Source organism: Anser cygnoides, chromosome 14 (genome assembly GCF_040182565.1).
Source record: "Anser cygnoides isolate HZ-2024a breed goose chromosome 14, Taihu_goose_T2T_genome, whole genome shotgun sequence".
Taxonomy (NCBI): domain Eukaryota; kingdom Metazoa; phylum Chordata; class Aves; order Anseriformes; family Anatidae; genus Anser; species Anser cygnoides.
Window position 1 is genome coordinate 2300663 of NC_089886.1, and position 25876 is coordinate 2326538.

A 25876-nucleotide genomic window follows, 5' to 3' on the forward strand; every position below is an offset into this window, starting at 1 on the left:
TTAAAATCTGCCATACCAAAATTAGCTTTTAATTTAATTCCCAAGTATTCTGTGTGACTTCATTGCTGAGAGTAAATGGTGTTTACGTAGGAAGTGAATGTCACTGCAGACGCACTCCACTCGGGGCTGTAGAAGTGGTCTGCTAGCTTGTGAAATACAGCGTACGTCGGAATTTGTTCTCCAATTAATTTAAAAATTACAGACATGAGACTTGGAGAAAGTTGGCAGGTCACTTGTATAGCCTGTGTGACCGTAGGTATGGATATAAATATTAATGTGAAACTAAATTAATTACAAAGACTCATTTAGAAAATGAATTTTAGTTGGAAATCCTTGTTCAAACACAAACATCCCAGTAGTTTTTGCTGTCTTGCGTGCATCTTCGGCGATCAGATACCTCAGACTGGATGTCTGGAAAACGAGATACTTCAAATGTGATGCAGGGAGATGCAGCTCAGTACGGCGCTGGATAGCTGGAAAACAAAGTGGAAATGTGTACGTGTAAAAATTCAGTGTCGCCAAATTGCTGCAAAGCATTTGGTGGCAGTGGAGGAAAAGTACTGCGCCTTTGTAAATCTGGGGTGGTATTACTTCTGTCAGAACTAATTCTTTTTGTCTTTTTACAAGATAGAGCTGCAACCTCTTAGTTTTGGAAAATCTGGAATTGAATTGATATGTGGGTTTTGCTTCAATCATATTTTTTTTAATTTGTGGTTCTTTTTAGGGTAGTACTTCTCCATTCCTAGAAGTTGAACTAGAAACAGAGAAGCAACATTTTCCGAGGTATAGCAATTAAAGCACGCTTTTTGCTTTGTAGTTTCTATGTTGAAATTATTGTTTTACTTCGGCAAAGTAAGCTCAAGTAAACTTTTCAGGAAGATGCACAAAGTAAAAACTTGGATGTGACAACTACTTAATCGATTGACAGTGGCCTAATTCTTAATAAAAAATAGTTACTGTGGCTGACAGTATTGTACTGTAATATGTGAGTAGATATGCCCCAGAACAGCCAAAGACTTGTAACATTTTAGGAGGTTTCTATGTGATTCAGCCTCTCTGTCGAGAAGTTTGTGCAAGAAAGATGCAGAAGAGGATGCGTGCCTTGCTTGTGTGCTACCAAGTGCACAAGGTGCGGTACAGAGCATTGCTGCCATTTAAAATGCAATTGTAGACATAAGTGATCTGTCACACAAAATAATATAGGGATTTTTGCAATGTCTGTATATATACACGCATGCATATGGTCTTAATGGCTCTTCTCCTTCCACTGCTGACAAATGTTGCCTCTTATGTTAGCGCTTTGTCAGAGGAATACGTAGGGCTAAACGAATCTTAGAGATGAAGGCCCCAGTTCATACACCAAGCAATCACATGAAGTATCTCAGCTTTGAGATGAGATGGAAATGGGTCGTTTTACTGGTAAGACCAGAAATATCCAAATATCCACTGTCCAATGATGTACACAACGCTTGGTGTCATTGATTGCGTAAAAAACTGAAACCAAGTCCATTGAACGCACTGCTTCTCCACGTAGTTATTTTTCTTGCTGCTGTTGTGTCGTCTTCAATCAGTAGCTGGCAGATTCTGAGAAGTCTAAGGAGTATTTTGGGTGGGGAATGGAATTGCCAACACTTTCTTTTTTTTTTTCCCTGAGGAGTTCCCTGGTAGTGAATGTAATACTGCAAAAGCCTCTCTGTAAAAACACAGCCGGTGAGTCTTTGCTGGGTGGTGCCTGCTGTACAGGAAGGAATATGCAATTTTCTCTAATGTCTGGTGTCTGGTTGGGGTGTGTAGGCGTGATTCCATGTTGTGCGAGGTAGGTGACTCCATTTCTAGCCGAAGCGCAGCGTCTCTGGGCCTGGCTGGTGCAACAGCGCCGTGGCTCTTGGCTGGGGGCTGTCGGGAACCTCAGCAGTCCTGGGAGAAATCACGTATCAAACGAGCCTCTGCCCTCGTCATCAAACGAGGCTGAGGAAGTTGGTAATTCTGTATTAGATCAAGATGCCCTGCCTTGCCTGTTTAAACATAAAAAGTATACCTTTGGGAGTATACATTGCTGAAAAGCGAGAAGGCAGAGCTGGGCTCCGGGGAGCACCAGCCCACCGAACCTTCGCCCTCGGGCACAGTGCGGGGTCGCTGCGGCCCGTGGGGTGCTCCTTACTTCTTCTGTCTTTCATACTGCTTACGATAAACAAAGTGATTGAAATGCAGCACGTTTTGAATGGTTTATTAGGAGATGAATAATTTTGAAGCAGATTACGGGATATATAGGGTTGTTCTTGTGTGGGACTTTTTGGACAAAGTTACTGGCTGTTAAAGTTGCTCATGATTAACGTTTATAGTTTTTATGCTTGTATTACTAGGTTCTCACCAATTCTTTCATTCTTCTTTAATTTTCAACCATTTTCAGCGTGATTTTAGCAAACCAGCGAGCATCTGTGTAGGTCCACATAGCTCTGTTGCCGGTCCCCCAGTGTCACGCGTGGCACCGTGGAGCCGTTGCCCCAGGACACCTCACGCAGTGGTGGGTGCTGTCGGGTCCCTGTCCCCTCCTGGTTCCTCCCTTCCCGTTTCAATCCTGTCTCTCCCCACGCAACCTCCCTGGGTTTTGTCCATTGCCCTTGACATCAGTGGGTTTCTCCACACTTTTCCCCAGGACCACCCTTTTTACAAGGATGCCCAAGGACAGGAGCCCGCCAGAAGCCTCCTTCGCAGATGCTGAGGGAAAAGAAGCCCAGCCTGCTGTCGCCTCCGAGCCCGTGTGGCAAAACACGCTGCCGTTGGCACGGGCTTCTGAAGGACTCAGTGTTTATTTCCTTCTCAGCAGCTCGCATACGCCGCTTGCAATGTCTTAAAAACTGCCCCGTCGGTTCAGTTCTTCTGGAGCGCCGTCACTGACTGTACTTTGCTGGCCCCGTGGGAGGGCAGAGCTGGAGGTGGCTGTGCGGGCTGTGGCTTCTGGTCTCCTCCGCTTCTGGTCTCCTCGCTTCCTCTCCCTGCAGCTCGGAGCCGCAGTATGCCGTTTCGGTGGGGGGGTTGTGCTAAATGTCCCTCGCTGGGAAAGGTCAGGCTCAGAGACGTGCGGGGCGTCTGTGTCAGGACTGGCAGTGCCAGCAGCTCAGATTTGGGTTCCAGGCTGTAATTTCTTGGGGTAGAAGGCGGATAGTGATTGTTAGTAGCTCAAGCGGTATGTGAATAATCTTATTTTCTAAACCATTGTTCTTGAGAGTTTCACGGATATTCAGGGTTTTCCTGCCAGCGGGTACTGTGGCACACGACTAGCCAGAAGGTACCGGGGATATCTACACACCGCTTCTGAAAGTTTCTGATGTGGACATAGGTGAATGTTGCTGTTTTGACCTTGTTTCCATAACATACAATTTTTCAAGTTACTGATGCATTTGGAATAAGCTTCGAAGCTTCTCCCATGTGGAGATCGTAGTTGAATAAGTGAACGCTTTTTGCCGGTAGTTCAGACAATTTTAAAGCACTTCGAGCAACTTCATTACCACATCCACGAGTCCTTCCCGCGCCCGCTGTCATGTTGGTACAAACACATCCGATCCCCGTATTGCTGCTTAGCGAGCTCTGAAGGAAAGAACAATCGGTTTGGGTAATAAAAATGACATACAAAAGACAGAAGCTGTGATTTATTTTGGGAGATTGAGTAGAGTGGCAAGCAGCACTTTAAAGGTCACTCGTCTCAAATAAACCTTATATCTCTCTCCGATTTAAAGAGATATTGCAGCGTTTCCTTACATTAACCTGCACGAAATGTCTTTTACAGTCTCATTGTGAAGTCCAGCAGGAGCATCACAGACGCCCGCGTGCTGTGTAAGCAATGGGGACTGATGGCGGTGCTGGCCGGGGGAATGGAGATCAGTTATAAGTGATTAATGCCTTGATCAAAAATACTCCCTGGGGAACGGTGCTGGTGGTTTGAGCTGGTCTTCAGCGTGTACTTATGAAAAGTACAGACAAATTCCACGCACAACTCTCTTCTCATTGTGAGAGCTGCATTTTGGTCCAGCAGTCGCTCTCAGCCTTGCTGTATGAAACGGCCTTTGTCATGAGGATCTTAAATTGTACACAGAGTTAGAGAAGACAAACTGCTGGGGCAGTGCTGCTTGAGCCGTACTGAAAGTTTGTAAATCATTAGGAATCTGGATAGATAGTTTAATTTAAACTGCCTGGTGTCAAGTGGTGCTACCAGAGCCCGTGCGTGGCTGGACAGGCCTCTGGCAGAAGCCGCGCTGCGTCCGGCTGTTGGAGCAGGGAGATGGCGAGGACGGGGACCCCCGAGGAGCACACAGCAAAACCACGGTCACATTGAGGTAGGGGCAGTGAATCCACCCAGGCTGATTTGTTCCGCCACTTCCTAAAACTCCTGGGTTTCTCATTTATGCCAACCTACGGCAGGTCGGTGCCTGCCAGCAGCCCTGCCTCGTCGCGGGCTGGCTTGCTGCTGCCTTTCCTCCTCCCTGGCAGGCGACGCGCTGACCTCGCTCCTGGGCACTTTGCATCCTCCCAGGCCAGCAGCGGGGCAGCATCTGCCCGTGGCATGAACGGAGGCAGTGTCCTGAGGAGGTCCGGGGGAGCAGCCTCTGCCCGCACCGTGGCCTCCTCGGTGCCTTAGCTGATGCCCACAGCTCGGGGAGCTCTGGGGAGGCAGCGTAATGCCCGCTGCCTCCCGTCCGTTAGCAGGAGATGGATGGTGCTTTTCCAATTGTGGCACAAAAACGTGCGGTGTAAGAAGTACCCCCTGGATTTCAGGTGAGGCCAGCTGGCACTCCCTGCTAGAATTAATTCTCGGCTTGTCCCGCTTCGCTTCCGTGCCGCTGCCGGTCGCTGGAGAGGTCGCATCGCGGCGTACGTCAGCTCCTGCCGCGTGTGCTGGCGTGACGGGTGCTCCTTGCCCCGCCGCGCTGGGTTTCGTCAGCTGAGCGCTGTGACCTTTTTTCTGTTCTCGAGTCCTGAAAATAGATTTTTTTTTCAGTCTCTAAAACTTTTTGGTGGCTAAACATAGTCCTCAAAGCGTTGTGTTTCCTTTGTGCTTGGATGAAGTTCGCTGCTTTGTATCTACCGCTTGGAGTGGGTTTTTGTTTTGTTTTTAAATGGAGTTTATAAAAGTTTAGCAATGTTTTTCTTTTCAAACCTTTTAAACAAATTTCTCCTTTTCCAAATACACATGGATATAAACGTACTAATTTGAAGGATAAATATCTTGTACTTTTTGAAATTAAGATGCATTCAAAACAGGACTGTTGTAGATATTAGCGTATTGAAAACTAATTTTATAGTCTTTTTGTGTTTTCAGGTTTGAGTGACGATTGGCACTGGGAATGTACTGGGGGTTGACAGATGTCACAACATCCCCCGTGGGCTTCATGACAATTCAGAAAATCAAAATTACGGTGTGTGTGTCAGAGGCCTCTCTCAGCCTTTTGTTTTGGGCTGAGACCTACAGCACCAGTCATGGTTCCAAACAGATCTGTGAACGAGTGTTTATTAAAGTGCTCCTCTTACTTAAAAGTCACCATTTATAAGGATGGTATTGGATCAACAACAATTGTACAATACTGTCCTTTAATTAGTAGAACTGAATATTATATCTAGTGGCTGACGCTTCCGTGTGGAATTTCGTTTGTTTTACAGAAGCAGCCTTTTCCCTTTGATCAAGATAGTTGATGCTGCCAGAGTAATTCAGATTTTTTTTTCTGTATAAGAACGTTTTTTTAAAGGAATACAATACAAAAAATTCTTTTCATTCAGTTGAGCATAAACCAAATAATGTATATGTATACGATACAATGTGTTTACATATTTATATACATGTTCATTTATGGATAGGTAAAATAGAAGCACTATTGTATTTGCATGTACCAGAAATACACAATATCCCTGCTTTGTACTCATCTCATGAAAAAAAAAAGGCAGTTTATAGACCAAAACTTTATTTTAAATTACTTAACTCTTTGTTGTATATTGATGTTTTCTGAGGCTATTCTTGAATTAAAGGCTTGAATTTGTGAACAGGTATCCTTCTCCATATCGGATTGCAGGACAAGCTAATGGTAAAGTTGTAAGCTATTTGGCTGGCATTGTCTCATGTTTATCTTATGGGCTCTTAATTCTGTTGGTGTGTATCAGTGAGCTGTAAAGAAGCTAGACCTTTGCTTCATAGAAAGATGAATCATTATCAGTTATATAAGATAAGTATGATTGGGCAAGCTTAGTCTAAATTAACATTTTCTCAAAATACATGTCAACGTACAAGTGAATATTCAAACAGGTAACAAAGGTTTTGCAGATAACTTTGTCAACAAATCTGATTTACGTGTTTCTCTCTTTTTTTTTTCCTGCCTTTCCCCAAATCCATTTTACTTGCAGCTTCCAGCTGATCTTACCAAGATGCATCTTACAGACAATCCTCATCCTCAGGTGACTCACGTCCCTTCAAGCCAGTCTGGATGTAGCATTGCCAGTGATTCTGGGAGCAGCAGCCTGTCTGATATCTATCAGGTAAAATTGCATTTGTTTCTTATTTTTCCTTCTCCTCCCCCAGCTGGAAATTGCATTTTGCCTTTCCTAATTGCTCTGGGTAACATTTTGTGCTGCTGTGGTGTCGGCTGTTTATCAGAAAACACAAGGTCAGGCTTCCACTTCCGAAGTTTGTTTGTTATTTTTGCTGTTGGCTGGCAGGATGTGTCAGAAGCTGTTGCACAGAATTTGTAGAAGTGTATCTGTAATGATACGTGCATATTCTGCTTCTGATGGCAATTCATTCCTTGTTTTCCCTTGCCGTGAGTTTTGTTAGCACTGAGCTAGGTGACGGTGACTAGAAGAGGGTGGCGATTACAGTGTTCGCAGGTGAACATCAGTGTCAGTGTTTAACTTCATTATAGTTTTATTAAATGCTGGTTAATCACAATTTATACAGGTGATAAATTATAATGAAAAATTAGTGGAGTTGCAGTACAGAATGGAATAAAATAAATGTAGTAAATCCTTATACCATTTAGCATCGGACTTACACATGGAAAGAATTTGGTTCCAGTTCATTTCTTGCCTTATCACATGTAACAAAGACTTAGGCGTTGGTTTTGACTTGTCTTGTTAATATTGAGAATGTCTTGCTCCTATTAATTTTTTTCTGGAAGGAAGGAAATCGGAGTTAAACATTCCGTAAGCAAAACAGTGGCTGTTTATCTGCGGCTCCCCTTCCTGCTGCTGCTGCTGCTCGTGCCTGTGTCGCTGGGGCGAGGTGCCACCTCCGCAGCTGGGAGAGGTGAAGCGCTGCACGGGGAGATACTTTTCACATCTTTATATCCCAACAAGTGTGCTGTTGCTTTTAAAAGTCACATTTAATGATACGTGCTGGACTATGGTACAAATTTCATGAAACAGTTTGTGCCTGTCAAATACTTCCTTCCTTGATTATCTGTGTTTGTTGTCAATAAGATGTCCTGTTCTGCAAACAGAAGCATGGCCATAAACCTGCTCTCTGCACCAACTGACTGTAGAAATTCCAGTGTTGCTGCTTGTGAATAGAAGTTGAGGAAAATCCAGAGATAACTTAGCTGTGTTGTCTATAAAAGAACAAGAGCTACTGCCTCGTGTCAAATCGCAGAGCCAGGTTCATGGGTGTCTTTCATTCTGGTTGATGAGGGTGGTCATCTTGGGTTTGTCTTGGTAACTGCACAACTATTCCACTTTTAAGCTGAAAACTAACTACAATATCAAATCTTAGCAACTATTTAGCATTATGTAGGTGTAACTGGATCTTAGACACCTGTTCCCTTTTCATGGGTACTGTTTGAGTACTCTTTCCACACCAGAAACAGAGATTGATGTTGTATCTTATTTACAGCAAAGCATTCATAGTTAACTTTAAAGATAAAACATTAGAAGCAAAAATCCTTTTAGAGTATTAAGTAGGACAAAAATATAGAGAGACTAGACTGTTAATCTGTTATCTTTAGATTTGCTCACTGCCAGCTGGGGCAGCAATAGCTTGCATCGTAGATGATGGTTTCAAAATGCACCTTTGATTTCTGAGCAGCGGCGTAGGAAGATTTTATTCTACAGCTTGAATTTTGTTTTCCCTTGGAATCAAGTCTGTTGACTCAAAATAATTAGTCAAAATCAACAGAACTAGTCTGGGTATTGTACCCTAACATCTATATATTGAGGCTGATGGGCGATTTTCCTGACCGTCTTCTGTCTGCCTGCCTACCTGAGTGGTTTGGAAAGATTGTTGTAAGTGAAAAGCACTTGAAATATATTATTAATGAAGAAAATATCATTCCAGTAATGAGTGAATACTCTATCATGTGTGGTTAAATGCATTTGAAATGTTGCATGCCTATTCTTCAGAAAATGCCAAAAGATCATAATTGTTAAACAAATAAGAATTACATAAATAAAAGAAATAATAGAGTAGCATATTTATCTGCCCTATAACATAAACAGTGGTGAAATGTATTTTTGTCTCTGGAGGAGTTAGAAATTAGTTAATGTGAAACTGAGTGCAGATTTTATACGAACTGGAAGGAGTGAGGACCTTTCAGCAGGAATCTCCTTTTCAATGACATTCACCCACCTTTTTTTGCAGCTTGTAGGGAACACAGATCTCTGTAAATCCTGGTGGGAATTCCGAGTCAGTCTGAGGCAGGTCACCGCTGTCAGACTCACGTGAGATCTTCAAAGATGATCACAGCAATACATGATCTAGCTGCAGTGTCATTAATTTCTAAAGACGGCACTGGAGAATCAACACTGTAGATGAAGATAGGACGTGCAACAGACATGTCATGGGGGGGGAAAAGAAAAAGCTATGTTTTCCCCTGTTAAGTTTTTAAAGCATTTTTCATATCTTGTCCTATGTGTAACATGCAAATAGTAAGCTGTCACAGAATGCTGGGTATTTCACCGTGATTTATTGCAGTAACTTTAACAGTTAGTTTGGGATTAGTCCCCTATTGTTTGTTACCCGCTTTTAACTGCATGTTGTGTGATAAAGTCATGGCACAGCATTTAATTCAGCATTATGTGCAATGACACATCAATATAGGCAGATTTTGAAATCAGAAAGAAGGGTTTAAAAAAAAAAAAGTTCCCTCCAGGATTCATTATGGTATTATGAAGGTGGAGAAGCTCCCTGATATTCACAGCAATTTGTAGTGTACTGGCTTAGTAGCTGAAAATATTTTTGGTAGCTTAAAATACAGCTTGTCATAAACTGAAAAATGTTGCTTTACTTTTGCAGTCGGTTTCGTATCTATTGCATGCCAAACTCTCTAGGACTATCATTACTGTCAGCAGAGGAACAGTATTTTTTGAATAATATTTATTAATGTAGTCTTGATGTGACCTTTTGAATTAATGACATCTTAACATTAATTTTTACAGTAAATAGTGCAACCATAATTCCAGAATAGGAAACTGATTGGAGCCAAAGAATGAAACATTTTGTATTGAGATTTGGAAAGGTTTTCAGCTCATCTGTGTACACTTTATTCATTGATAGTGTTGAAATGAGGTTTCACTTGTTCCAGCTGCATCTCAGTTCAGGATGTTAAACAGGAAATGAATGTAAAGCTGAAGGTGAGATCGGCAGAAAATGAGTTCTGCCTGTAAGCACTGCTGTGAACATACTGTATTAAGCCCTTAGTTGCTTATGAAAATAAATTTATGAAGATATTTTCTCCCTTCTCCTGTACCATTACTTCTCCCTGTTGAAGCCTTCAGACTTTATGTGGCAAAATGTCCAAACGTGTATATTGCAAATTCCAGCTTGCTTGGAATACTGCGAAGCAGGTCTTTTTGTCAGACTGCAGACCTTTTGTTGGATGTGTATATTTGTGTGTATATGTATATTTAAAAGTTTTTTCCTACAATTTTTAGAACAGCTTAAATTTAATTTGCATATACAGTTTTTTCTTCTCCTTCATCTCATTTCTGACAATGTGCTCAGCCTCCAAGCTGGGTGCTTAGACAGAATTAGGGGAGGCTGCGTAGTTATGCATGTAACAGTTGAAATGAGGGATTATAACTTCTGCAGACAGCCCCTTTGACTCGTAACAGGTATCCTCAGGGAAAAGTCATCCTGCAGGTACTGCACAGAGCAAACGCTTCCCTTTACTCTTTCATGGAGTAGGCTTTAAGGAGACTGGCAGTGGTAACGTAGGTTGTCCAGATTGTACTGCTAGATGTTGGTGGGCATGGTCTCCCTTACAGTGTAATGAATTCGTTGCCTTTATCGATGGCTTGCGAAGCTGTTCTCCTACTGACTGACAAATTCTCATCTATTTTTCCTTATCTGTTTAGTTCTGCCAGTGGTCTGCGTAGTGGTTCTTTTCTCTCTCTTTTTCTGTCATCTCTCATTTGTCACTTTGGCAATATATATTACTTGTGGGCAGCACCGTTATTGCCCAGCAATAATTCTGGCTGTGGTTAAGGATTTGATATTAAAATGGATTATCTATAAAATATGCATCAGGGAGTGTCCTTTACTAAGGATTTCTCTATCAATTCTGTAAAAAGTCTTGGACACTTTTCCCATGAAAGAATTGACGTGAAGGGAAGGAAAGGGGGAGAAAAAAACAAGGAAACAAGCTCTTAATAGCAGGCTGTGTCGGGAGTTGTGAGCACTAAAATACTGTATCATACGGAGTTATCACAGAACAGGAAATCCTTCATGTGGTGTATTTAATACTTTTGTCTGTCAGTGTATGTTTCAGACACACTGTAGTGGAATATGTGTCATTATCACCAAAACGTTTTGAAGGCTGCTTCTGACATCTTTAGCTCCCAAACCAGTGTGTAGGGCATCTGTCTCCTTAAACACGTTAACTGGCAAAATCTGCAGTGGTGTATAAAGTAATAACGGTGTGATTTTTAAAAAAGCAAACAAGTGTTTTGACAGTAAGCCAGTATTAACTCCCCACTGCAGCACGTAACATGTCGTTGGAGTCTGTTCCTGCTGACTTGGCAACAGATTTTTTTTTTTGCCCTAGAGACCCAGTCCTGAAAATCTGTATTTGTGCGAAATTTGAAGTTTGGACCTTCTGGTTACACTTTATAAATTAGTTGTTCATAAGTTTTCTGGTAAGAATGATACTGATATTTGATAATGGAAGCAGCGGGAGCATCATGCCTGGGAAGCACAGCTACTGCTGCAGGCACTGCAAAGTTCTCCGCTTCCTTCCAGCGCTGCCTGGCCCGCCCCTGTTCCCTGGCCCATCTGTATATCATCTTTAAAACAACGGTTAAGGACCTGCTATTTTGTAGCTTGATCAAATTATAACTTATCTATCAGGAAAACAGAAGATTGGTTTCTTGTCCTATGTAGGATATAGAATGCAAATTTTGAAGTGTTGGTTTCCTGTAGAACCTATATCCTCAATTTTCTCACCTTAGTTTACAATAATTAAAATGGGAATCAGTATTGTACTTTCTCTTACTCTGCCTGGAAAAAAATAATATGAATTGTGGCTGTTTAGATGAAGAAATGCTAGAAAAGTCCTTGAATAAAATGCCGTACTGATCATGTGCTGCCAAGGCTCTCCAAGCACAATTTGCACTTCGGCTTAATTCCAAAGCTGTTAATGTGAGCTACATAAGCCAGTGAAGTGATGTAGTAAAAAAAAAAATAATAAAATAAAAGATTTAACCCTATTTATTGTTACCCTACTCTGAACGAAATAGTTAAATGATGTAATCCTTTTTTATTAGGTTTGATGGATAATTATTGAAATGAGGACACACTCAAAGATCTAACGATATATCTAAAACTCAATATTTTTCTGCCTAGAAAAGAAGGCAGTGCTGTTCCATCTGTCCAAGTACTGGGACTTGCATTAGGAGAGCAGCATGGAGCGTGTAGGAAGATGGAGGCAGTGCTGTCTGCTGGGATTTAATCAGACAGCGTTGGTTTTGATGATGCCGCTCAGTCTTCCCAAGCAGTTACCAGTGCTTCAGCACTCCAGCTACTTATGTCATGTCTAGAGCTTCAAGTGGTAGGCACGAGACAGGATTAGTAACCGTCACTGAGTTATTGATGAAATAATTCTAACTTGAGAAGAGCAAAGAGTGTTTTATCTCCGTTTTAATATTCAGCCATCAAAATGGGCTCGCAGTGGCCGTGGTTGTGCCAAATGGAGCACAGACTTGCAGCAGCTCCGGTTTGTGGTGTGATCATTTGCTGATAGCTCTCTCTCCAGCCATTCTCTTGAAGTGGATGGAAGTGAAATGTTGTAGGTACGTCAGGGAATTGGTGTTAATGAACGATGCTCTGACTTTTTTGTGGGGGAAGGTTCTAGTGGGACTCTGCCCCTAGTTGCAAAAATGACTGGCAATCAAGTATATGGGCATAGATACTTAGATATACACTTGTATATATAGATAGATATACACTTAGATACATAGATACATAGATACTGTGTTCGCTTAATAATAATAATGAATAAAGCAATTTCTGCAAGTCTGTGTATAATTGCCTTACACTTCCAAGTGAAACATCTTGTTCAAATTTTTGAATTTGAACAGAAAAATGAATTGCATGCTGGCTTAAATTAAACAGAAGTGATTGAAGGAGTATTCTGTGGAAATTGAAGTTTCGAAACTACTTTTTGTTTTTTTCCTTGCCTTCCATCTGTTTTGGAAGGCTATTTTCATTCCATTACATCATTTAAACTTTACATGAAAAAATACTGCAAACGATTCTTGTGTGATGCTGCTTTTTGGTGCCAGTATTGCTTTATCTTATACTGTTGCTTCATGTGTCTGCTCAGCGTGATGTCTATATTGCCATCTATTGATGACAGCAGAAATGTGTCTACAGACATTGAGTAACCAGCGTTGTTACTGAATTAAATGATTATTTGGTCAATATTAACTCCTGAATTTTGAAAAAACACTTGCTCTCATGAATTCACAAGAAAGACCAAATGCTATGAAGTAAGAGTCAGCCAACAGAGATGGGAGTAGTAATCCTTACTTCCTTTTTTTTTTTTTTTTCATATTTATATTCTCCACCTGACATACTGAACTGTATGCCAGGATGAAAGTCCATGTTACAATATGGAAATGAATAATCGATCAAATCCCTTTAATTTTATCCACTCACCCTGGGTTAGTTTTCTTCCATGTGACACTGTTGGTATCAATGGTCTTACATTGCCTGTAGTTCATTGGGAGCGTCATAAGTAAAGAGAGCAAATGCCCAGTATGCTAATTTTTTCAGAACTTGCGATCATAATTCCTGTACCATGGTGTTGCTATTTAACTGGAGACATTGAACTCTTTGTCTGATGGATGTCTTCTTTTTAGGCTACAGAAAGTGAGATGGGAGATGTTGATTTAACGGGTCTTCCAGAAGCACCTGTAGACTCTGAAGATGAAGAAGAAGAAGAAGATGAAGATATTGACAGAACTTCAGATCCACTTCTGGGGCGAGATGTTGTACGAGAGTGCCTTGAGAAAGAGCCCGCAGATAAAACTGATGATGATATTGGTGAGGAAAAAAAAAAATCTTTATATAAAACTGTATCATATAACATCAGTGAGAGAAGCATGTATGTAAGCCGTTTAATGAGTTGATGTTAAATGTATATCTTCATAATTATGGATGATGCTTTTAGGAGACTGCTTTGTTCTAGTGATGCTGTAAATGAAATGATCTTTCTCTTACTATCCGAGAGAGTATTTGTTCTGAGAAGCTAAGTATTTAAAAAACAAAAGAAAACAAAAAACTAGTCTTTGAGACTCGTAAGATGTTAAGTATCACAGTTACTGTGCCAGCTGATACAAGGGTAGCAATGTAATTTTGACTGCCTGTAACTATAGAGTTAATCACTGAATGTCAAAGAGAACGTACTAGTCCTGGAGTATAGATAAGTTAGATAAGCTTAATTGTGCAAAACACTTGAAATTAATTTATTGCAGTGTCTAACTAGAATTTGATGTTAGTTTAATGGTAAAATTTGGGTTATGCTATACTTCTGATTATTTCTCTAAACTCTAGAAAAGCATTTCATGCTCTTAACAAGCTTATAATTAGTGTACTGTAAGGATATTTTTGTTCTCCTAAATGTTTGTAGTTGAAGTGCTTGTACACTTAGCTAGATTGCTGCCCTAAGAGTCGAGCAGTGCCCGATCAGGACTGCCGAGCCAACAAAACGCATACTGGGCTCGTTCAGCTGCAGGCACTAAAAGGGATTGTAATACCACTGAGCAATTCCTTCCGTGAATTAAACTGAGGTTTAATATACCGGTGGGAGGGTAAGGTATCTGAGGAGCCCCAGGGCCTTGCAGTCTTCATACCAATGTTTCCTTTGTCTAACAGAGCAATTATTGGAATTTATGCATCAACTCCCGGCCTTTGCAAACATGACTATGTCTGTAAGAAGAGAACTTTGCTCAGTGATGATATTTGAAGTAGTAGAGCAAGCAGGAGCCATCATACTTGAAGACGGACAAGAAGTAAGTTTAAGTGCTAATATCTAAAAGAGTTTGTTTATAAGGGTTTTACCTGTAGCACAGAAGAATGCATCATTTCCATTGGTAAAATAACTCTTTTGTTATAATATAGTTTCTTTTACATACCAACATGGAGATGTATCCTTGAACAATGTATAACCGTAACATCTAAACAAATCAGGTCTAACAAATTATGACGTTAATGTCTAAATTAGAAGCAGTTTCCCTACACATTCAGATGTTCGAAGAAGTGGTCAGGCTCCCAATGTAGGTACTCTGAATCATTACCTTGAAGTCTTTCCCTGTCCTTTGTTCAAGAAACCTGGAATGTCTGTAGCAGTTCGTCACTCCACGAGGACTGTGTGGACTCTAATCTCTGTTAGTGACCAAGTGGGCATGTGGGGGAAGAGTGTTCATGCTCACTAAATAGTATGAATATACTGTAGCAATTAGCACACTAATTAAAAAGCAATCTATTCATCAGCATTGCTCCCTACTGAGTTAATACTGAAACGAATAAAGAATGCTGAAAAGCATTCTTGTTTCACTCAGCTTTATTGCTTGCCTTACAGTGCACATTTCTAGTGAATTAAACGTTGCAAAGCTGTGGTGGCAACAAACTGGAGACTGCAAGAATAAGGCTTTCTGAGATAGGAGTGTTGGAACAGCTTATGAAAGCTGTTGAATGAGCTTCACTTTTAAAATTTGCTTTTTTACTCCCTCTAGCTCGATTCTTGGTATGTTATTTTAAACGGCACAGTGGAAATCAGCTATCCTGATGGGAAGAGTGAGAGTCTCTGTATGGGAAATAGCTTTGGGATTACTCCCTCTCTGGAAAAACAGTATATGAATGGAGTGGTCAGAACCAAAGTCGATGATTGTCAGGTAAGATCACATTTCTATAGAACTACCTCATATTTTTAAACATCTAACAAAAGAAAGCAGACTAGTTGTATCTCAAGGCATGATCTTTATTCAGGAGCAGAAAAAAGGATGTTGGTATTTGATGGGTCACGAGCTCTGCTGCTGTTAGATTAGTTGTACCCTCTTTCAGTAGCTGAGATTTATTTCACGCTGCTATTGTGTGAGAAACAGGAACTTCTGCTTTGTGCTGAAATGTAATCTTAGTCCACCCTAGTCATGCTATGTATGTGATTGACGTGCAGTAAGAACAGATAAGCAGAAAATAGACATTTCCACTTTTTGCAGATTTTGTTCTCTATATGTTTAACCTATTGAGAATAACCTTTTGGAAATGTAAGATGGTGACCAGTTCCATTGTCTTCTATTTACAACTTTCTCATGTAATTGAGCAGAATAGACTGGGGCTGGTAACAAATGCTGTGCAATGGTGTTTCCATCAAAGCAAGCGCAGACATGGGGCAGGGGGTTACATGCATGTTTTAAACATTTATTAACAATCATGTGTTGCCTGGGGGCAGTTTGTGTGTATAGCCCAGCAAGACTACTGGAGAATTCTGAACCACGTGGAAAAAAACACTCACAAAGTCGAGGAAGAAGGAGAAATTGTTATGGTAAAGGAGCACAGGGAGCTGGACCGCAGTGGAACCAGAAAAGGACACATAGTTATCAAGGTGAATTTCTTCCCACGCTTTCTGTTAATGTTAATCTATTAAACCTTTAAAACCAAAATTGTATTTATTAATAAACTAGAACACATCATCAGTTCTGTCTGTCTTACGTCAAAGATTTAATTCAAAGGAATTTATATTATTCTACAAATCTACTTCCATCTCCCTTTTAATACAGCTAGACCTGTTCGTCAGATATATTGAGTTTTGTTTTGGGAGCACTCCCTGTGCGTCCTTTTGTATTGGTCCATTTTTTTGTAGTTTGGAAGAAGAACTGAAATTTTATTATAAACAGAGTTATGGGATGTTACTGATTGTTCTGGCCCATTATTAGCTATGCAAAACATTTGGTCTGGGAGAAGCTTGAAGACTCGATTTAAATATGTTAGTTTTTTTTTCCTTCATTTTTATAAAACTGAAAATTGAAAAAGACGTATACTGCTCACATGGTTTTATGCTGAGGTACTCTCTAGAGAGAGGTAGTGATGGGAGATATCAGCTTTATTTGCATTTAATTTTTAAGGCAACACCTGAGCGACTCATCATGCACTTAATAGAAGAACATTCTATTGTGGATCCAACTTACATTGAAGACTTCCTTCTAACGTACAGAACATTTCTAACAAGCCCCTTGGAAGTTGGAAATAAACTGTTGGAGTGGTTCACGGTGGACAGCCTCAGGGATAAGGTTGGTTTGAGACTAGAGATTAGTATTTGTAGTGAAAATTTCTCCAAATCGATTCCTTTTCGTATCACTAGTGTTATACTGCAGCTATTTTTAAATGAACTAATTTAAAGCCAAGTATTTTTTTTAGTAATATCAAGGAATAATCCTGCACTCTCCAAAGTTAGGTTTGTCACCGCTTTTCTTCTGCAGAATGGTAAATACTATTTTCTATTTAATTTTAAGATGTAAATGCCAGTCTCTCTGAAGTCCTTTTCCACCAGCAATTCAGAAATTGTGTTCGTGATCTCTTGAACTTACTACTTTTGTTCTCACAGCAGCATTATGCTTGTCTTCCATAATTTTCTTTTGTAGAGCTTTTCAGTGTATTGAGCCCATTTTATTAGAGCAGCTTATTACAAAGTGTACTTGAAGTAAACTGTGCTCAAGACAGATGAAGCTGATAAAAACACTTCTGTAAATAGAACCAGGTTCAACTCTGTGCAGCTGTACGTGCGTGAAAAATATACCTAACTTGGAACTTGTATTCATGTCCTATTTGTTGAAAATCACGGCAGTAAAATTCTTAGCCAGCAGTTTTGTATGTTCTAGATTTGAGCTGAAAGAAACTCAAACTATCAAAACAGCACTTTTTTTTTTTTTTTTATGGTGGAGAAAATTTGCTGGGATCCTTTCCTACGGTTACTGCTTCACCCCTTTTTTCATGCAGCACATTTTAGCAAATACTGTTTTTTAAGAACAGGAATTTAAAGAAGGAAAGTAAAGAAAAACTGTCTTAGCAAATAAAGGAGGAAGTCACTTGTTTTTAGAAGAGAAGCTGCTACAGATTAACTTTTTTTTTTTAAAATAGAATGGATGGATAAAATAGTTGTCAGACTGTCTTTATCATGAATGGTAGTAACTCTGTAGCACATAAAAAAAAAAAAAGCAACCCAAACATTTAACTTAAAAAAAAAAAAATTGGAAGAAAGGTCTCTGTTTGTTTGTTTGTTTTACTATTACAGCATACATCCTAGAAACTTCCTAGGAGAGGAGGTAATTAGGATGCTTTAAAAAGATACATTTAATAAATGGCATAAAGAAGAGATAACCGAAGATAGATTTTTGCACCAGTAAGTACTAGGTGATGTAATCAGCTAGATACAAAAATATTTGTTTCTTAGTTCTTCATTTGACTTCACAACTAAAGGAAATCAGGAAATGATTTCAAGTGCAAATGGTTTCTGCTTTTGTTAACGGATGCATTAATCTGTCATATGTTACTCTGTCATGTCCTTGTATTCTTCTTTGCTTATAGATTAAACCCTATAGGAGGAAACAAAAAACAAAAAACAAAACTTTATGCATCATTTTTTTCAGGTTACCAGAGTGGTCTTACTGTGGGTGAACAACCATTTTAATGACTTTGAAGGTGACCCTGCTATGACTCGGTTTCTGGAAGAATTCGAGAAGAACTTGGAAAATACGGTAGGAGCAAAAAAGAGTGACTGTCACACTTTCTGATGTTATGCATTTTCATTTTCCGATATGTTACCAGGGATTAACACATTTTAGTTTATATGAAAGCAGCTAATGTTGCTTTTAACATGTGTGTATTTTTTCTTAAATACAATTTTAGGTACAAAGCTCCTATAAAATAGTACATATGGCACTCATTTGTGCGTCTTTGTCCTCTTTTGCAGTAATGCAAAGTTTATTTAGTAAGATTTGAATACGTAGGATCATAATTTCTTTTTCTGGCACTTTTTATTTTTTTAAACAACTGTTTCTCCATTTCTAATAAAAGAAACATTACACTCCATTTTGTCTTCTATGTTACAGAAAATGAAAGGACATCTCAGATTGCTGAATATTGCTTGTGCTGCCAAGGCAAAATGGAGACAAATTACCTTGCAAAAGCCTTCTAGAGACTCACCTCTCTTTTTCAGCCTCCTTGGAGGAAGTGACAAGGGTTTTGGTATTTTTGTAGAGACCGTGGAAACGGGCAGTAAAGCAGCAGAAGCTGGACTTAAGCGTGGTGATCAGGTAAAAAGAACAAAGCTAATTTCAAACATCCACCTTTTGATTTAAAAAGAAAAAATCTGGTTCAAATGACTGTAAAAAGTAAAAAAAGAAAAAAAAAACAAACCACACAACCAAACAAGCAACCCCACCAGCAACAAAAGAACCCTCTCTCTATACATCATGCTATTTTGATACCACAGTTCAGCTCTAGGTTTGTGTATTAAGTATGTGTTTCTGTTAAATAGTTTTTTGAAATGTTTTGAAATATTTCAAATACAGAGTGGAAAAATAAACCAAGTTGTGGTTGTTTCAGGAAACTTTCTTAAAGGAGTTATAGTTAGGTTGAAGCCATCAAATTGTTTGGTTGGCTGGTTTCTCATCTAGCATGCAGCATCACGGTTTGAGGCTGGTGGAGCCTCAGGTCACAGCAGGTGCAGGTCTGCCCTTTGGTTATAACACCAGGTCTGCAGCTGGTGATCTGCTGCTTTTGTTAGAGTTGCAGTTCCTAACTGCAGGAACGGTGTGCCTGTCGCAGAAGATAAATTTGGTTACAGTAGTTGGCAGGTAGCGATGGAGGTCTTGGCTTGTTTACAGGATGCAGCGTTACTGAAGTGATCCAAATCGTGATTTTACAAGGAATATTTTCATGCTGCAACTACTGTAAATATGATATGATAACTTCTGGAAAGTTTATAATGTGCGTGGGTTATCGCATTTATATTTGCAACTGTTGTAACTCCATTATAGACAGCTGTTGTAATAGTTCATTTTGTATTTCTTCTTAAAGATAATGGAAGTAAATGGACAGAACTTTGAGAATATTACCTTTGTGAAAGCTCTGGAAATCTTGAGGAACAATACTCATCTCTCCATTACCGTAAAAACAAACATTTTTGGTGAGTAGACCTTACATGTTTTCCTGTGTATGTGACTAAAAATTCCAGTCCTTCTGGCTTCAGAAGTGCAATAGGATTTCAGCTTTCTTCCAACTTGCTCTAGAAGTGAAAGCGTGTGCAGGAGTCCCCTCATGGTGCCTCCGTTTGCTCGGATACGTTTTTGTGTGCCAAGGACTTGCACATTGGGTGGCGCAAGGCCAGCATAGCCAGCTCTCTGCGCCCTGAGAAATCCTCAAATGACTGCTTAAGCGGCTTTAGTGTCCCTTCATGTGATATGGCTGATGCAGAGCCAAGGGATCTGGGCCAAAATATTTTGCCAAGAAACAGCAAAAATGTAAAACTGGATTTTCATAAAACTTTTTATAATGGTTGTAAGAACGGTAGGACAAATTGCCTTTATATCTAGAATCGATAAGGGAATATAAAAAGTGGTATGGTATATAAATGTTAGCTTTTAATTGTCAGTGTGAGTATAAACATATTAAACCTCTTTTAAAATCTCAGTCAAACCATCTGTTCTTTTTCCATAATCCTGTTCAGGAAACAGAATAACCATAGCTACAGAAAGAACGAGACTATATGTACAAGACAGATTCTTCCTCTGTAGTTGTATCTGAGAGCTAATGATGGTTTCCTTCTCTTATTTTCTTCCTGTGGTCACCTGCCCTTGTTCTGTATGGATTTTCTTTTCTTTTTATGATTTTCTGGTTATCTCTGTGCAGGTTAAAAAGTTCTAAGATCTTAGCGGTTGCTTATTACCATAATTCTAAAAAAGCATAAGACTGCTGTAATCAGTGGTCTAGTCTAATATCAAACAACATAAAATAAAGCATTACTGCAACCAAGGCAGTGATAGTTACGTGCAAGTGGATTTTAACCTCTTCTCCTGCTAGCTGATAAAATTTCCAGATGATTTCTCTGATATGTTTTAATGAATTCACGTCTCGAAGCTTTTTTTTCAACTGCAGTACTTATTATTCTGTCCTTTTGAGTGCCTGGTGCTAACAATGAGCAATCACCATTCTTATATGTGAATTTATATAGTGAAGACTTACAGCCATAAATTGTGTTATGTAATAGAAATATGCAATTTGACTACGAGTATAGATAAAGACCTGTTTTTTGCCTTGTTCCCAGGGACCGTCTTGGAAATCAGCTCTGTACAGCCCTGCATTTTCCCAGTACCATGATTTCAACAGAAAATAACAAATTTCTGACAAAGATTTTAAAATAAACAAAACATTATGCATTAGTAAACCAATCTGAACAGTTTGTTTTTACCTTTTATTTGTGGGAAGAAACACAATAACAAAGACTATTTTTTTGCATAGAATTACATCTTCTAGGAATGTCAGTAATAGACTGGCTTAGCTTGATAAATGCAATAGGAAATTTGATGCGCCTTATGTATTACTTAAAACAAAAAGGTGTGGGGGGGGAGGAAACATCAGTCCATCCTGAAGTTGTTCTTGAGGAAGCGTCTGCATTCTGTTACCTAAAAGATGCAGACAAAAAAAAATCAATAAATATATAGAGCTGATTGATGTGAACGGAATGGTTCCTTGTTATTGATCTTACTGAAGGGTAGAATAGCTCTTAGATTTGCTGTGGTATGTCCTGATTTCAAAAGTAGCTGGGAGAATCCTGCTATGCAGAGTGGTTCATGATTTTGATTAAACATTTAGGGTTACACTTTCTGCCAAGGAACTCCAGAGCAAAACTTAAATGGGAAGAGAGCCACACCCTTAGAATCAAAACTAAATGTAATACAGAGCCTGGCTTGGCAATACATTACGTTTTTGGTTTTGGACTCTTTGGTTCACTTTTTCTGTGGGTACGTGGTTTGAGGAAAGAAGCATGTAATGTGAAAGTTTTAAGTGTGCAAAGGTAAATCACAATGTTTGTATCTCTTCTTACAGTGTTTAAAGAGCTGCTCTGCAGGATAGGGCAAGAGAAGAATGGAATTCCACATATTCCAAAAATTGCAGAAAAGAAAAACAACCGTTATTCCATCCCAGATATGCCTGGAGATGTGGAACAGATGTTTCCCCGTGAAAAAGGAAACAAAAAAATGAAAGCAAACACTGTATCTGGTGGGAGAAACAGAATCAGGAAAATTTTGGACAAGACTCGATTCAGCATCTTGCCTCCAAAACTGTTCAGGTGTGTCAAACTCTTCTGGTCAAATGGTAATTTTTCCTTAATAAAGCTGCTTAGTATCTTCACTCATGTCTACGCTGCTTTTCTTATATTTTAAATGCAGCAAATCTGACCCATAACTGCAGAACAAGGCCAAAATATCTTTTGTCTCCCAGTGAACAGTATCAGATATGCTTTCCTCTCTTTTTCGAAAGCCCATCTACGATGTGTAATTAAAACATGACTGCCGTTATCTTTTCAAAAATTCATTCATCCCGAGATGAATGTAAGGATCTTCACACATCTCATCGAAACAAACCTGTTTTGCAGTGACGGCAGCGTGAGCCAGTCGCAGGATGACAGCATTGTTGGGACTCGGCAGTGCCGGCACAGCCTGGCCATCATGCCTATTCCGGGCACGCTCTCTTCCAGTAGCCCCGACCTGTTGCAGCCTACAACTAGCATCCTGGATTTCTCTAATCCTTCAGGTAAAACAGCAGTGTTAGCTTGATTTATAGGATAATTATAAGGCAGCTGGTTTGCGGGGTGGAGTTGCATCTTTTTACCAGCTTCAAACACACTTAGTGCGGTTACCTCTTTATCTTGTGCTCCTAACAGGTCCAAACTGGTGATTCACTGAAAATGCAAACTGCCCAAACCCCACTTGCCTGCTTTTTTGTAATGTGAGGCCTAGCTTCTTTTTATAAAGAAATGTGTTTTGCCACCTATAAGTATCTTTGATTTACCAGAGCTCTGGTGGAAGCAGGTTGTCCTCTGCGCCTGTCTTGTTTTATCTTTGCCCAATATCAGCAGTCCTGGTGATTTGACTTCTCCATCCACCTTCTTTGAATATTTATTTCAAGCAGCATGGCAGGTAGAATAAAACAACTGCAGTACCAACACAGCATTATTAATTTTTAGTGTTTTACAGACATTAAGTTCATTCACTTGTATGTCTGAAAAACTGGCAAGTGTTTTGAGATTTGTAGTGTGGGCTTCCATTGCTGGTACTTGTAGGAACACAATTTATGGGGTGGCTGCAGGAGGTATTTGTTATATGCAGCTGCCTGTAAACATGTAAAGTCAGAATCATGTTTCCCTATTTCAGATGTAAGTTCTGTGCATAATTATGTATTTTGTAAAGTGCCTTCTGGCTACGACTTATGTTTATGTAAACTTGCAGATTTCCCCTTTAAAAGGGACAAATATATCCTATCAAACGCATAAATATCCATAGCAAATAAGTTCCTTTTTTTCCTGCAAATCCAGTTTCTTGCTGTCTGCATGAGTGAGCTACTCATGTGTGTTCTCTAAGAATATTCATTTAATGCTATACAAGTTACTGCATAATATGAGCTGTGGATAACTGGTCCTTACCTTTACTTCAAGTTTCCTAGAACAAGTATACAGTCATTTTTGAACAGCAGAGAAAACCAAATTATTTCTGACCATGTAATATATACTTGATAAGTTTTGTAAACATCTAAGTCTTGATTTGGTGTTGACACAATTTTTTTCTTCTTTTCTGCCTGCAGCTGTTGGGTTTTACTGTAAGTATCCTGATGTATGGCATCCTGAAGACCTTAATATTGCATGGCTTGCCTATTAGACCTAACATGTTGCATTGATGTAGTTATACTGTCAGGACATTAGGTAGTCATGTGCCCTGTAGCCTTCCCTTTAATAAAAGGAGTCTGTAGGTTCACCTTATGGGCACTGTAATCTCATGTCAGGCTGCTGGACTGAGGCTGTGAATACCTGCATTTTATTCCCATTTCTGCCACTGACCCACTGAATGACCTTTGGCAGGTTACCTCGCTGGGACCTTGCTTTACAAGAATGAAATTGCTACATCCCTTTTATAGAAATTGAAGTTTTGGATGATAATGTAGCTTGAGGTTTACTTTGTTGTTTTGTTGGACTCCGTATAACTAAAACTTTCTGCATGCAAACTGGAAATGTGTTTTGTATTGTAGCCATGACTTGAATCATGTGTAGAAAAGAAAGTTTTACTAATATTTACCTGCTTAAAAGAAAAGACCCTAAAGATGGGCACGTGATTGTCATACGAGTTTCTATAACCTGGTACTTATAAGATACTCTATGATTTGGTTGCATGGTGATTTCTTTATTTTTCTTTTTTTTTCTTTTTCCAAATTACGTATTATGTTGCAGTTTTGGCATTAAACTTGAGTGTGTTCTGATTTTTAGGTATTTTAATACCATGGTATACATGCTTTGGCTCTCTGTTAATTTTTGATGGTTTTTTACGAGTGCAGGCATTTCCCAAATTATTCAGTGTATCACTCTCCACTTTCACTCTGAAATGAGCGTGTAACGCTTGTTTTCCCCTTTTATTGCCCCCATTCACATCAGCTAACCCCAGACCATTAATGTGACTATTCTGGTATGACCATATGTGGTAGTCATAATAATGAAACAGTAGAATTAGTTTTCAGTCAGATATTTTTTTCAGTGTAAAGCTTGACACCAGCACAGGACAGTGTGCCCCAGGGTGCTGGTCCCCTCGGGCAGGGTCTGCCTTCCCATCGCCTTCCCCAAGGCCTCTGGTACCCTGCCTGGCTAGCCACAGTCTGTGGGCATGGCACTGAGGTTATTAAAGGCTGGTCAAATAACAGGGAGAAGGAAGGGCTGTTATTACAGCCAAGACCTCTACAATAGCCCTGGGCATCTCTGATACGGGACTTAATGACACGTTCCCCTCAGACATAGATTTTTGAATAGCTGCAAGCTTGGAGGATGTGGCTGAGGGCTTGGTGAGAGCCTTCCTCCTTTTCAGTTCTGCAGAAAACCCATGAATGTCTAGTTGTCAGATTTTATGGGGGGAAAAAATTGTGTTCCCATGAGCTTTTACTTAGCGTGCACCCTGACTTTTGACAACTTGTTCTCCCCTGGTCAGCTGGGTTTTGAGAATCAAATCTTCTGTAATAACTCTAATGGAGATAACTATTTCCAAGCATCGAGTTGTAAACTAAATGTGTGTTTCTTTAGATATTTGTTTCCTGATGTAGGATGCCCCAGATAAAGCTGTTCTCTGACGCATTTATAATTCATAAAATGTATTATAAATAAGTGCGCTAGCAAAAGAATTAACTGCTGGCAGCAGTTTAGTTTAGTTTCTTCAGGTTGAGAGAGCAAGTTTACAGCTGGATGCGAAAGCAACCAAATCTCCCTTCTCCTCCGCGTTCCCTTGCCCACAGCACACGTCTGTGCTCAACGGCTTCCCGATCCCAGGAGGAGCACTCGGGGCACTTGTGTCGGTCCTGGATCACACAAAGACAAAAGAGCCAAACAGGAACGGTGCTTCCAAATCTTCTGACACGCTGGGAGGGACAGCGTACAGGACAGTAATATGACATGTAGATGTCTTGCGTGTTGTGGTAATAAGCTAATATGTAAGTTCACTTGTGGAATTGCAGAGAGAAGTCCTCTTCTTCCATTCAAATTTTGTTGAAAAGAGTGATTATTTAAATGAATATTCATCAAGCGATAGAGAAAATGACCTTTTATCCTTTCACGGGAACAGTGGTTCATATGTTAAAGGTGCTGCTTTTCTGTTATTTTAGACATTCCAGACCAAGTAATAAGAGTTTTCAAAGCAGATCAGCAGAGCTGTTACATTATCATCAGCAAAGACACTACAGCGAAGGAGGTCGTGAGTCACGCAGTGCACGAATTCAACTTGACGGGAGCCCCGGAGACTTACTCCCTCTGCGAAGTGTCCGTCAGCCCCGAGGGAGTCATCAAACAGCGGAGACTTCCAGATCAATTCTCAAAATTAGCCGACAGGATTCAACTCAATGGACGGTAAAGGCACCCTTGTTTTGATTTCAGTTTGGATTTATTTGACTTTGCCTTTTAGAACGGAAACATCCAAAAGAAACATTGGGGAATGATGTTTTAATGAGCAGTGTTTTAATGAAAATAGGCAGGTATCTATTAAGAACAGACAAGTAAATGTCAGTAACTTACTCTCCCTTCACCTCTTTCATTCCTGTTTCACCTTCCTTCTCCATATGCAAAAACCCCTCCCTGACTTTACAGCAAGCTCTCTTGAT

At 39.9% G+C, this 25876-nt stretch overlaps 1 protein-coding gene across 8 annotated transcripts in view; it reads left to right on the top strand.

The window, feature by feature from the left end:
- Nucleotides 1-25876, top strand: part of RAPGEF6 (Rap guanine nucleotide exchange factor 6) — a 120654-nt gene that overhangs the window by 68027 nt on the left and 26751 nt on the right. For 4 of the 8 annotated variants that reach the window (XM_066977033.1, XM_066977030.1, XM_066977032.1 and 1 more), the window contains 13 exons: nucleotides 6391-6522; nucleotides 13333-13516; nucleotides 14348-14484; nucleotides 15208-15366; nucleotides 15924-16076; nucleotides 16597-16761; nucleotides 18118-18225; nucleotides 18580-18783; nucleotides 19550-19658; nucleotides 21578-21821; nucleotides 22128-22285; nucleotides 23333-23347; nucleotides 25385-25625. In XM_066977033.1, coding sequence (XP_066833134.1) covers nucleotides 6391-6522; nucleotides 13333-13516; nucleotides 14348-14484; nucleotides 15208-15366; nucleotides 15924-16076; nucleotides 16597-16761; nucleotides 18118-18225; nucleotides 18580-18783; nucleotides 19550-19658; nucleotides 21578-21821; nucleotides 22128-22285; nucleotides 23333-23347; nucleotides 25385-25625 — 2009 coding nt within the window. The remainder of the gene's footprint in view (nucleotides 1-6390; nucleotides 6523-13332; nucleotides 13517-14347; nucleotides 14485-15207; nucleotides 15367-15923; nucleotides 16077-16596; nucleotides 16762-18117; nucleotides 18226-18579; nucleotides 18784-19549; nucleotides 19659-21577; nucleotides 21822-22127; nucleotides 22286-23332; nucleotides 23348-25384; nucleotides 25626-25876) is intronic. The other 4 variants (XM_066977035.1, XM_066977029.1, XM_066977031.1 and 1 more) reach the window with 1 other exon arrangement.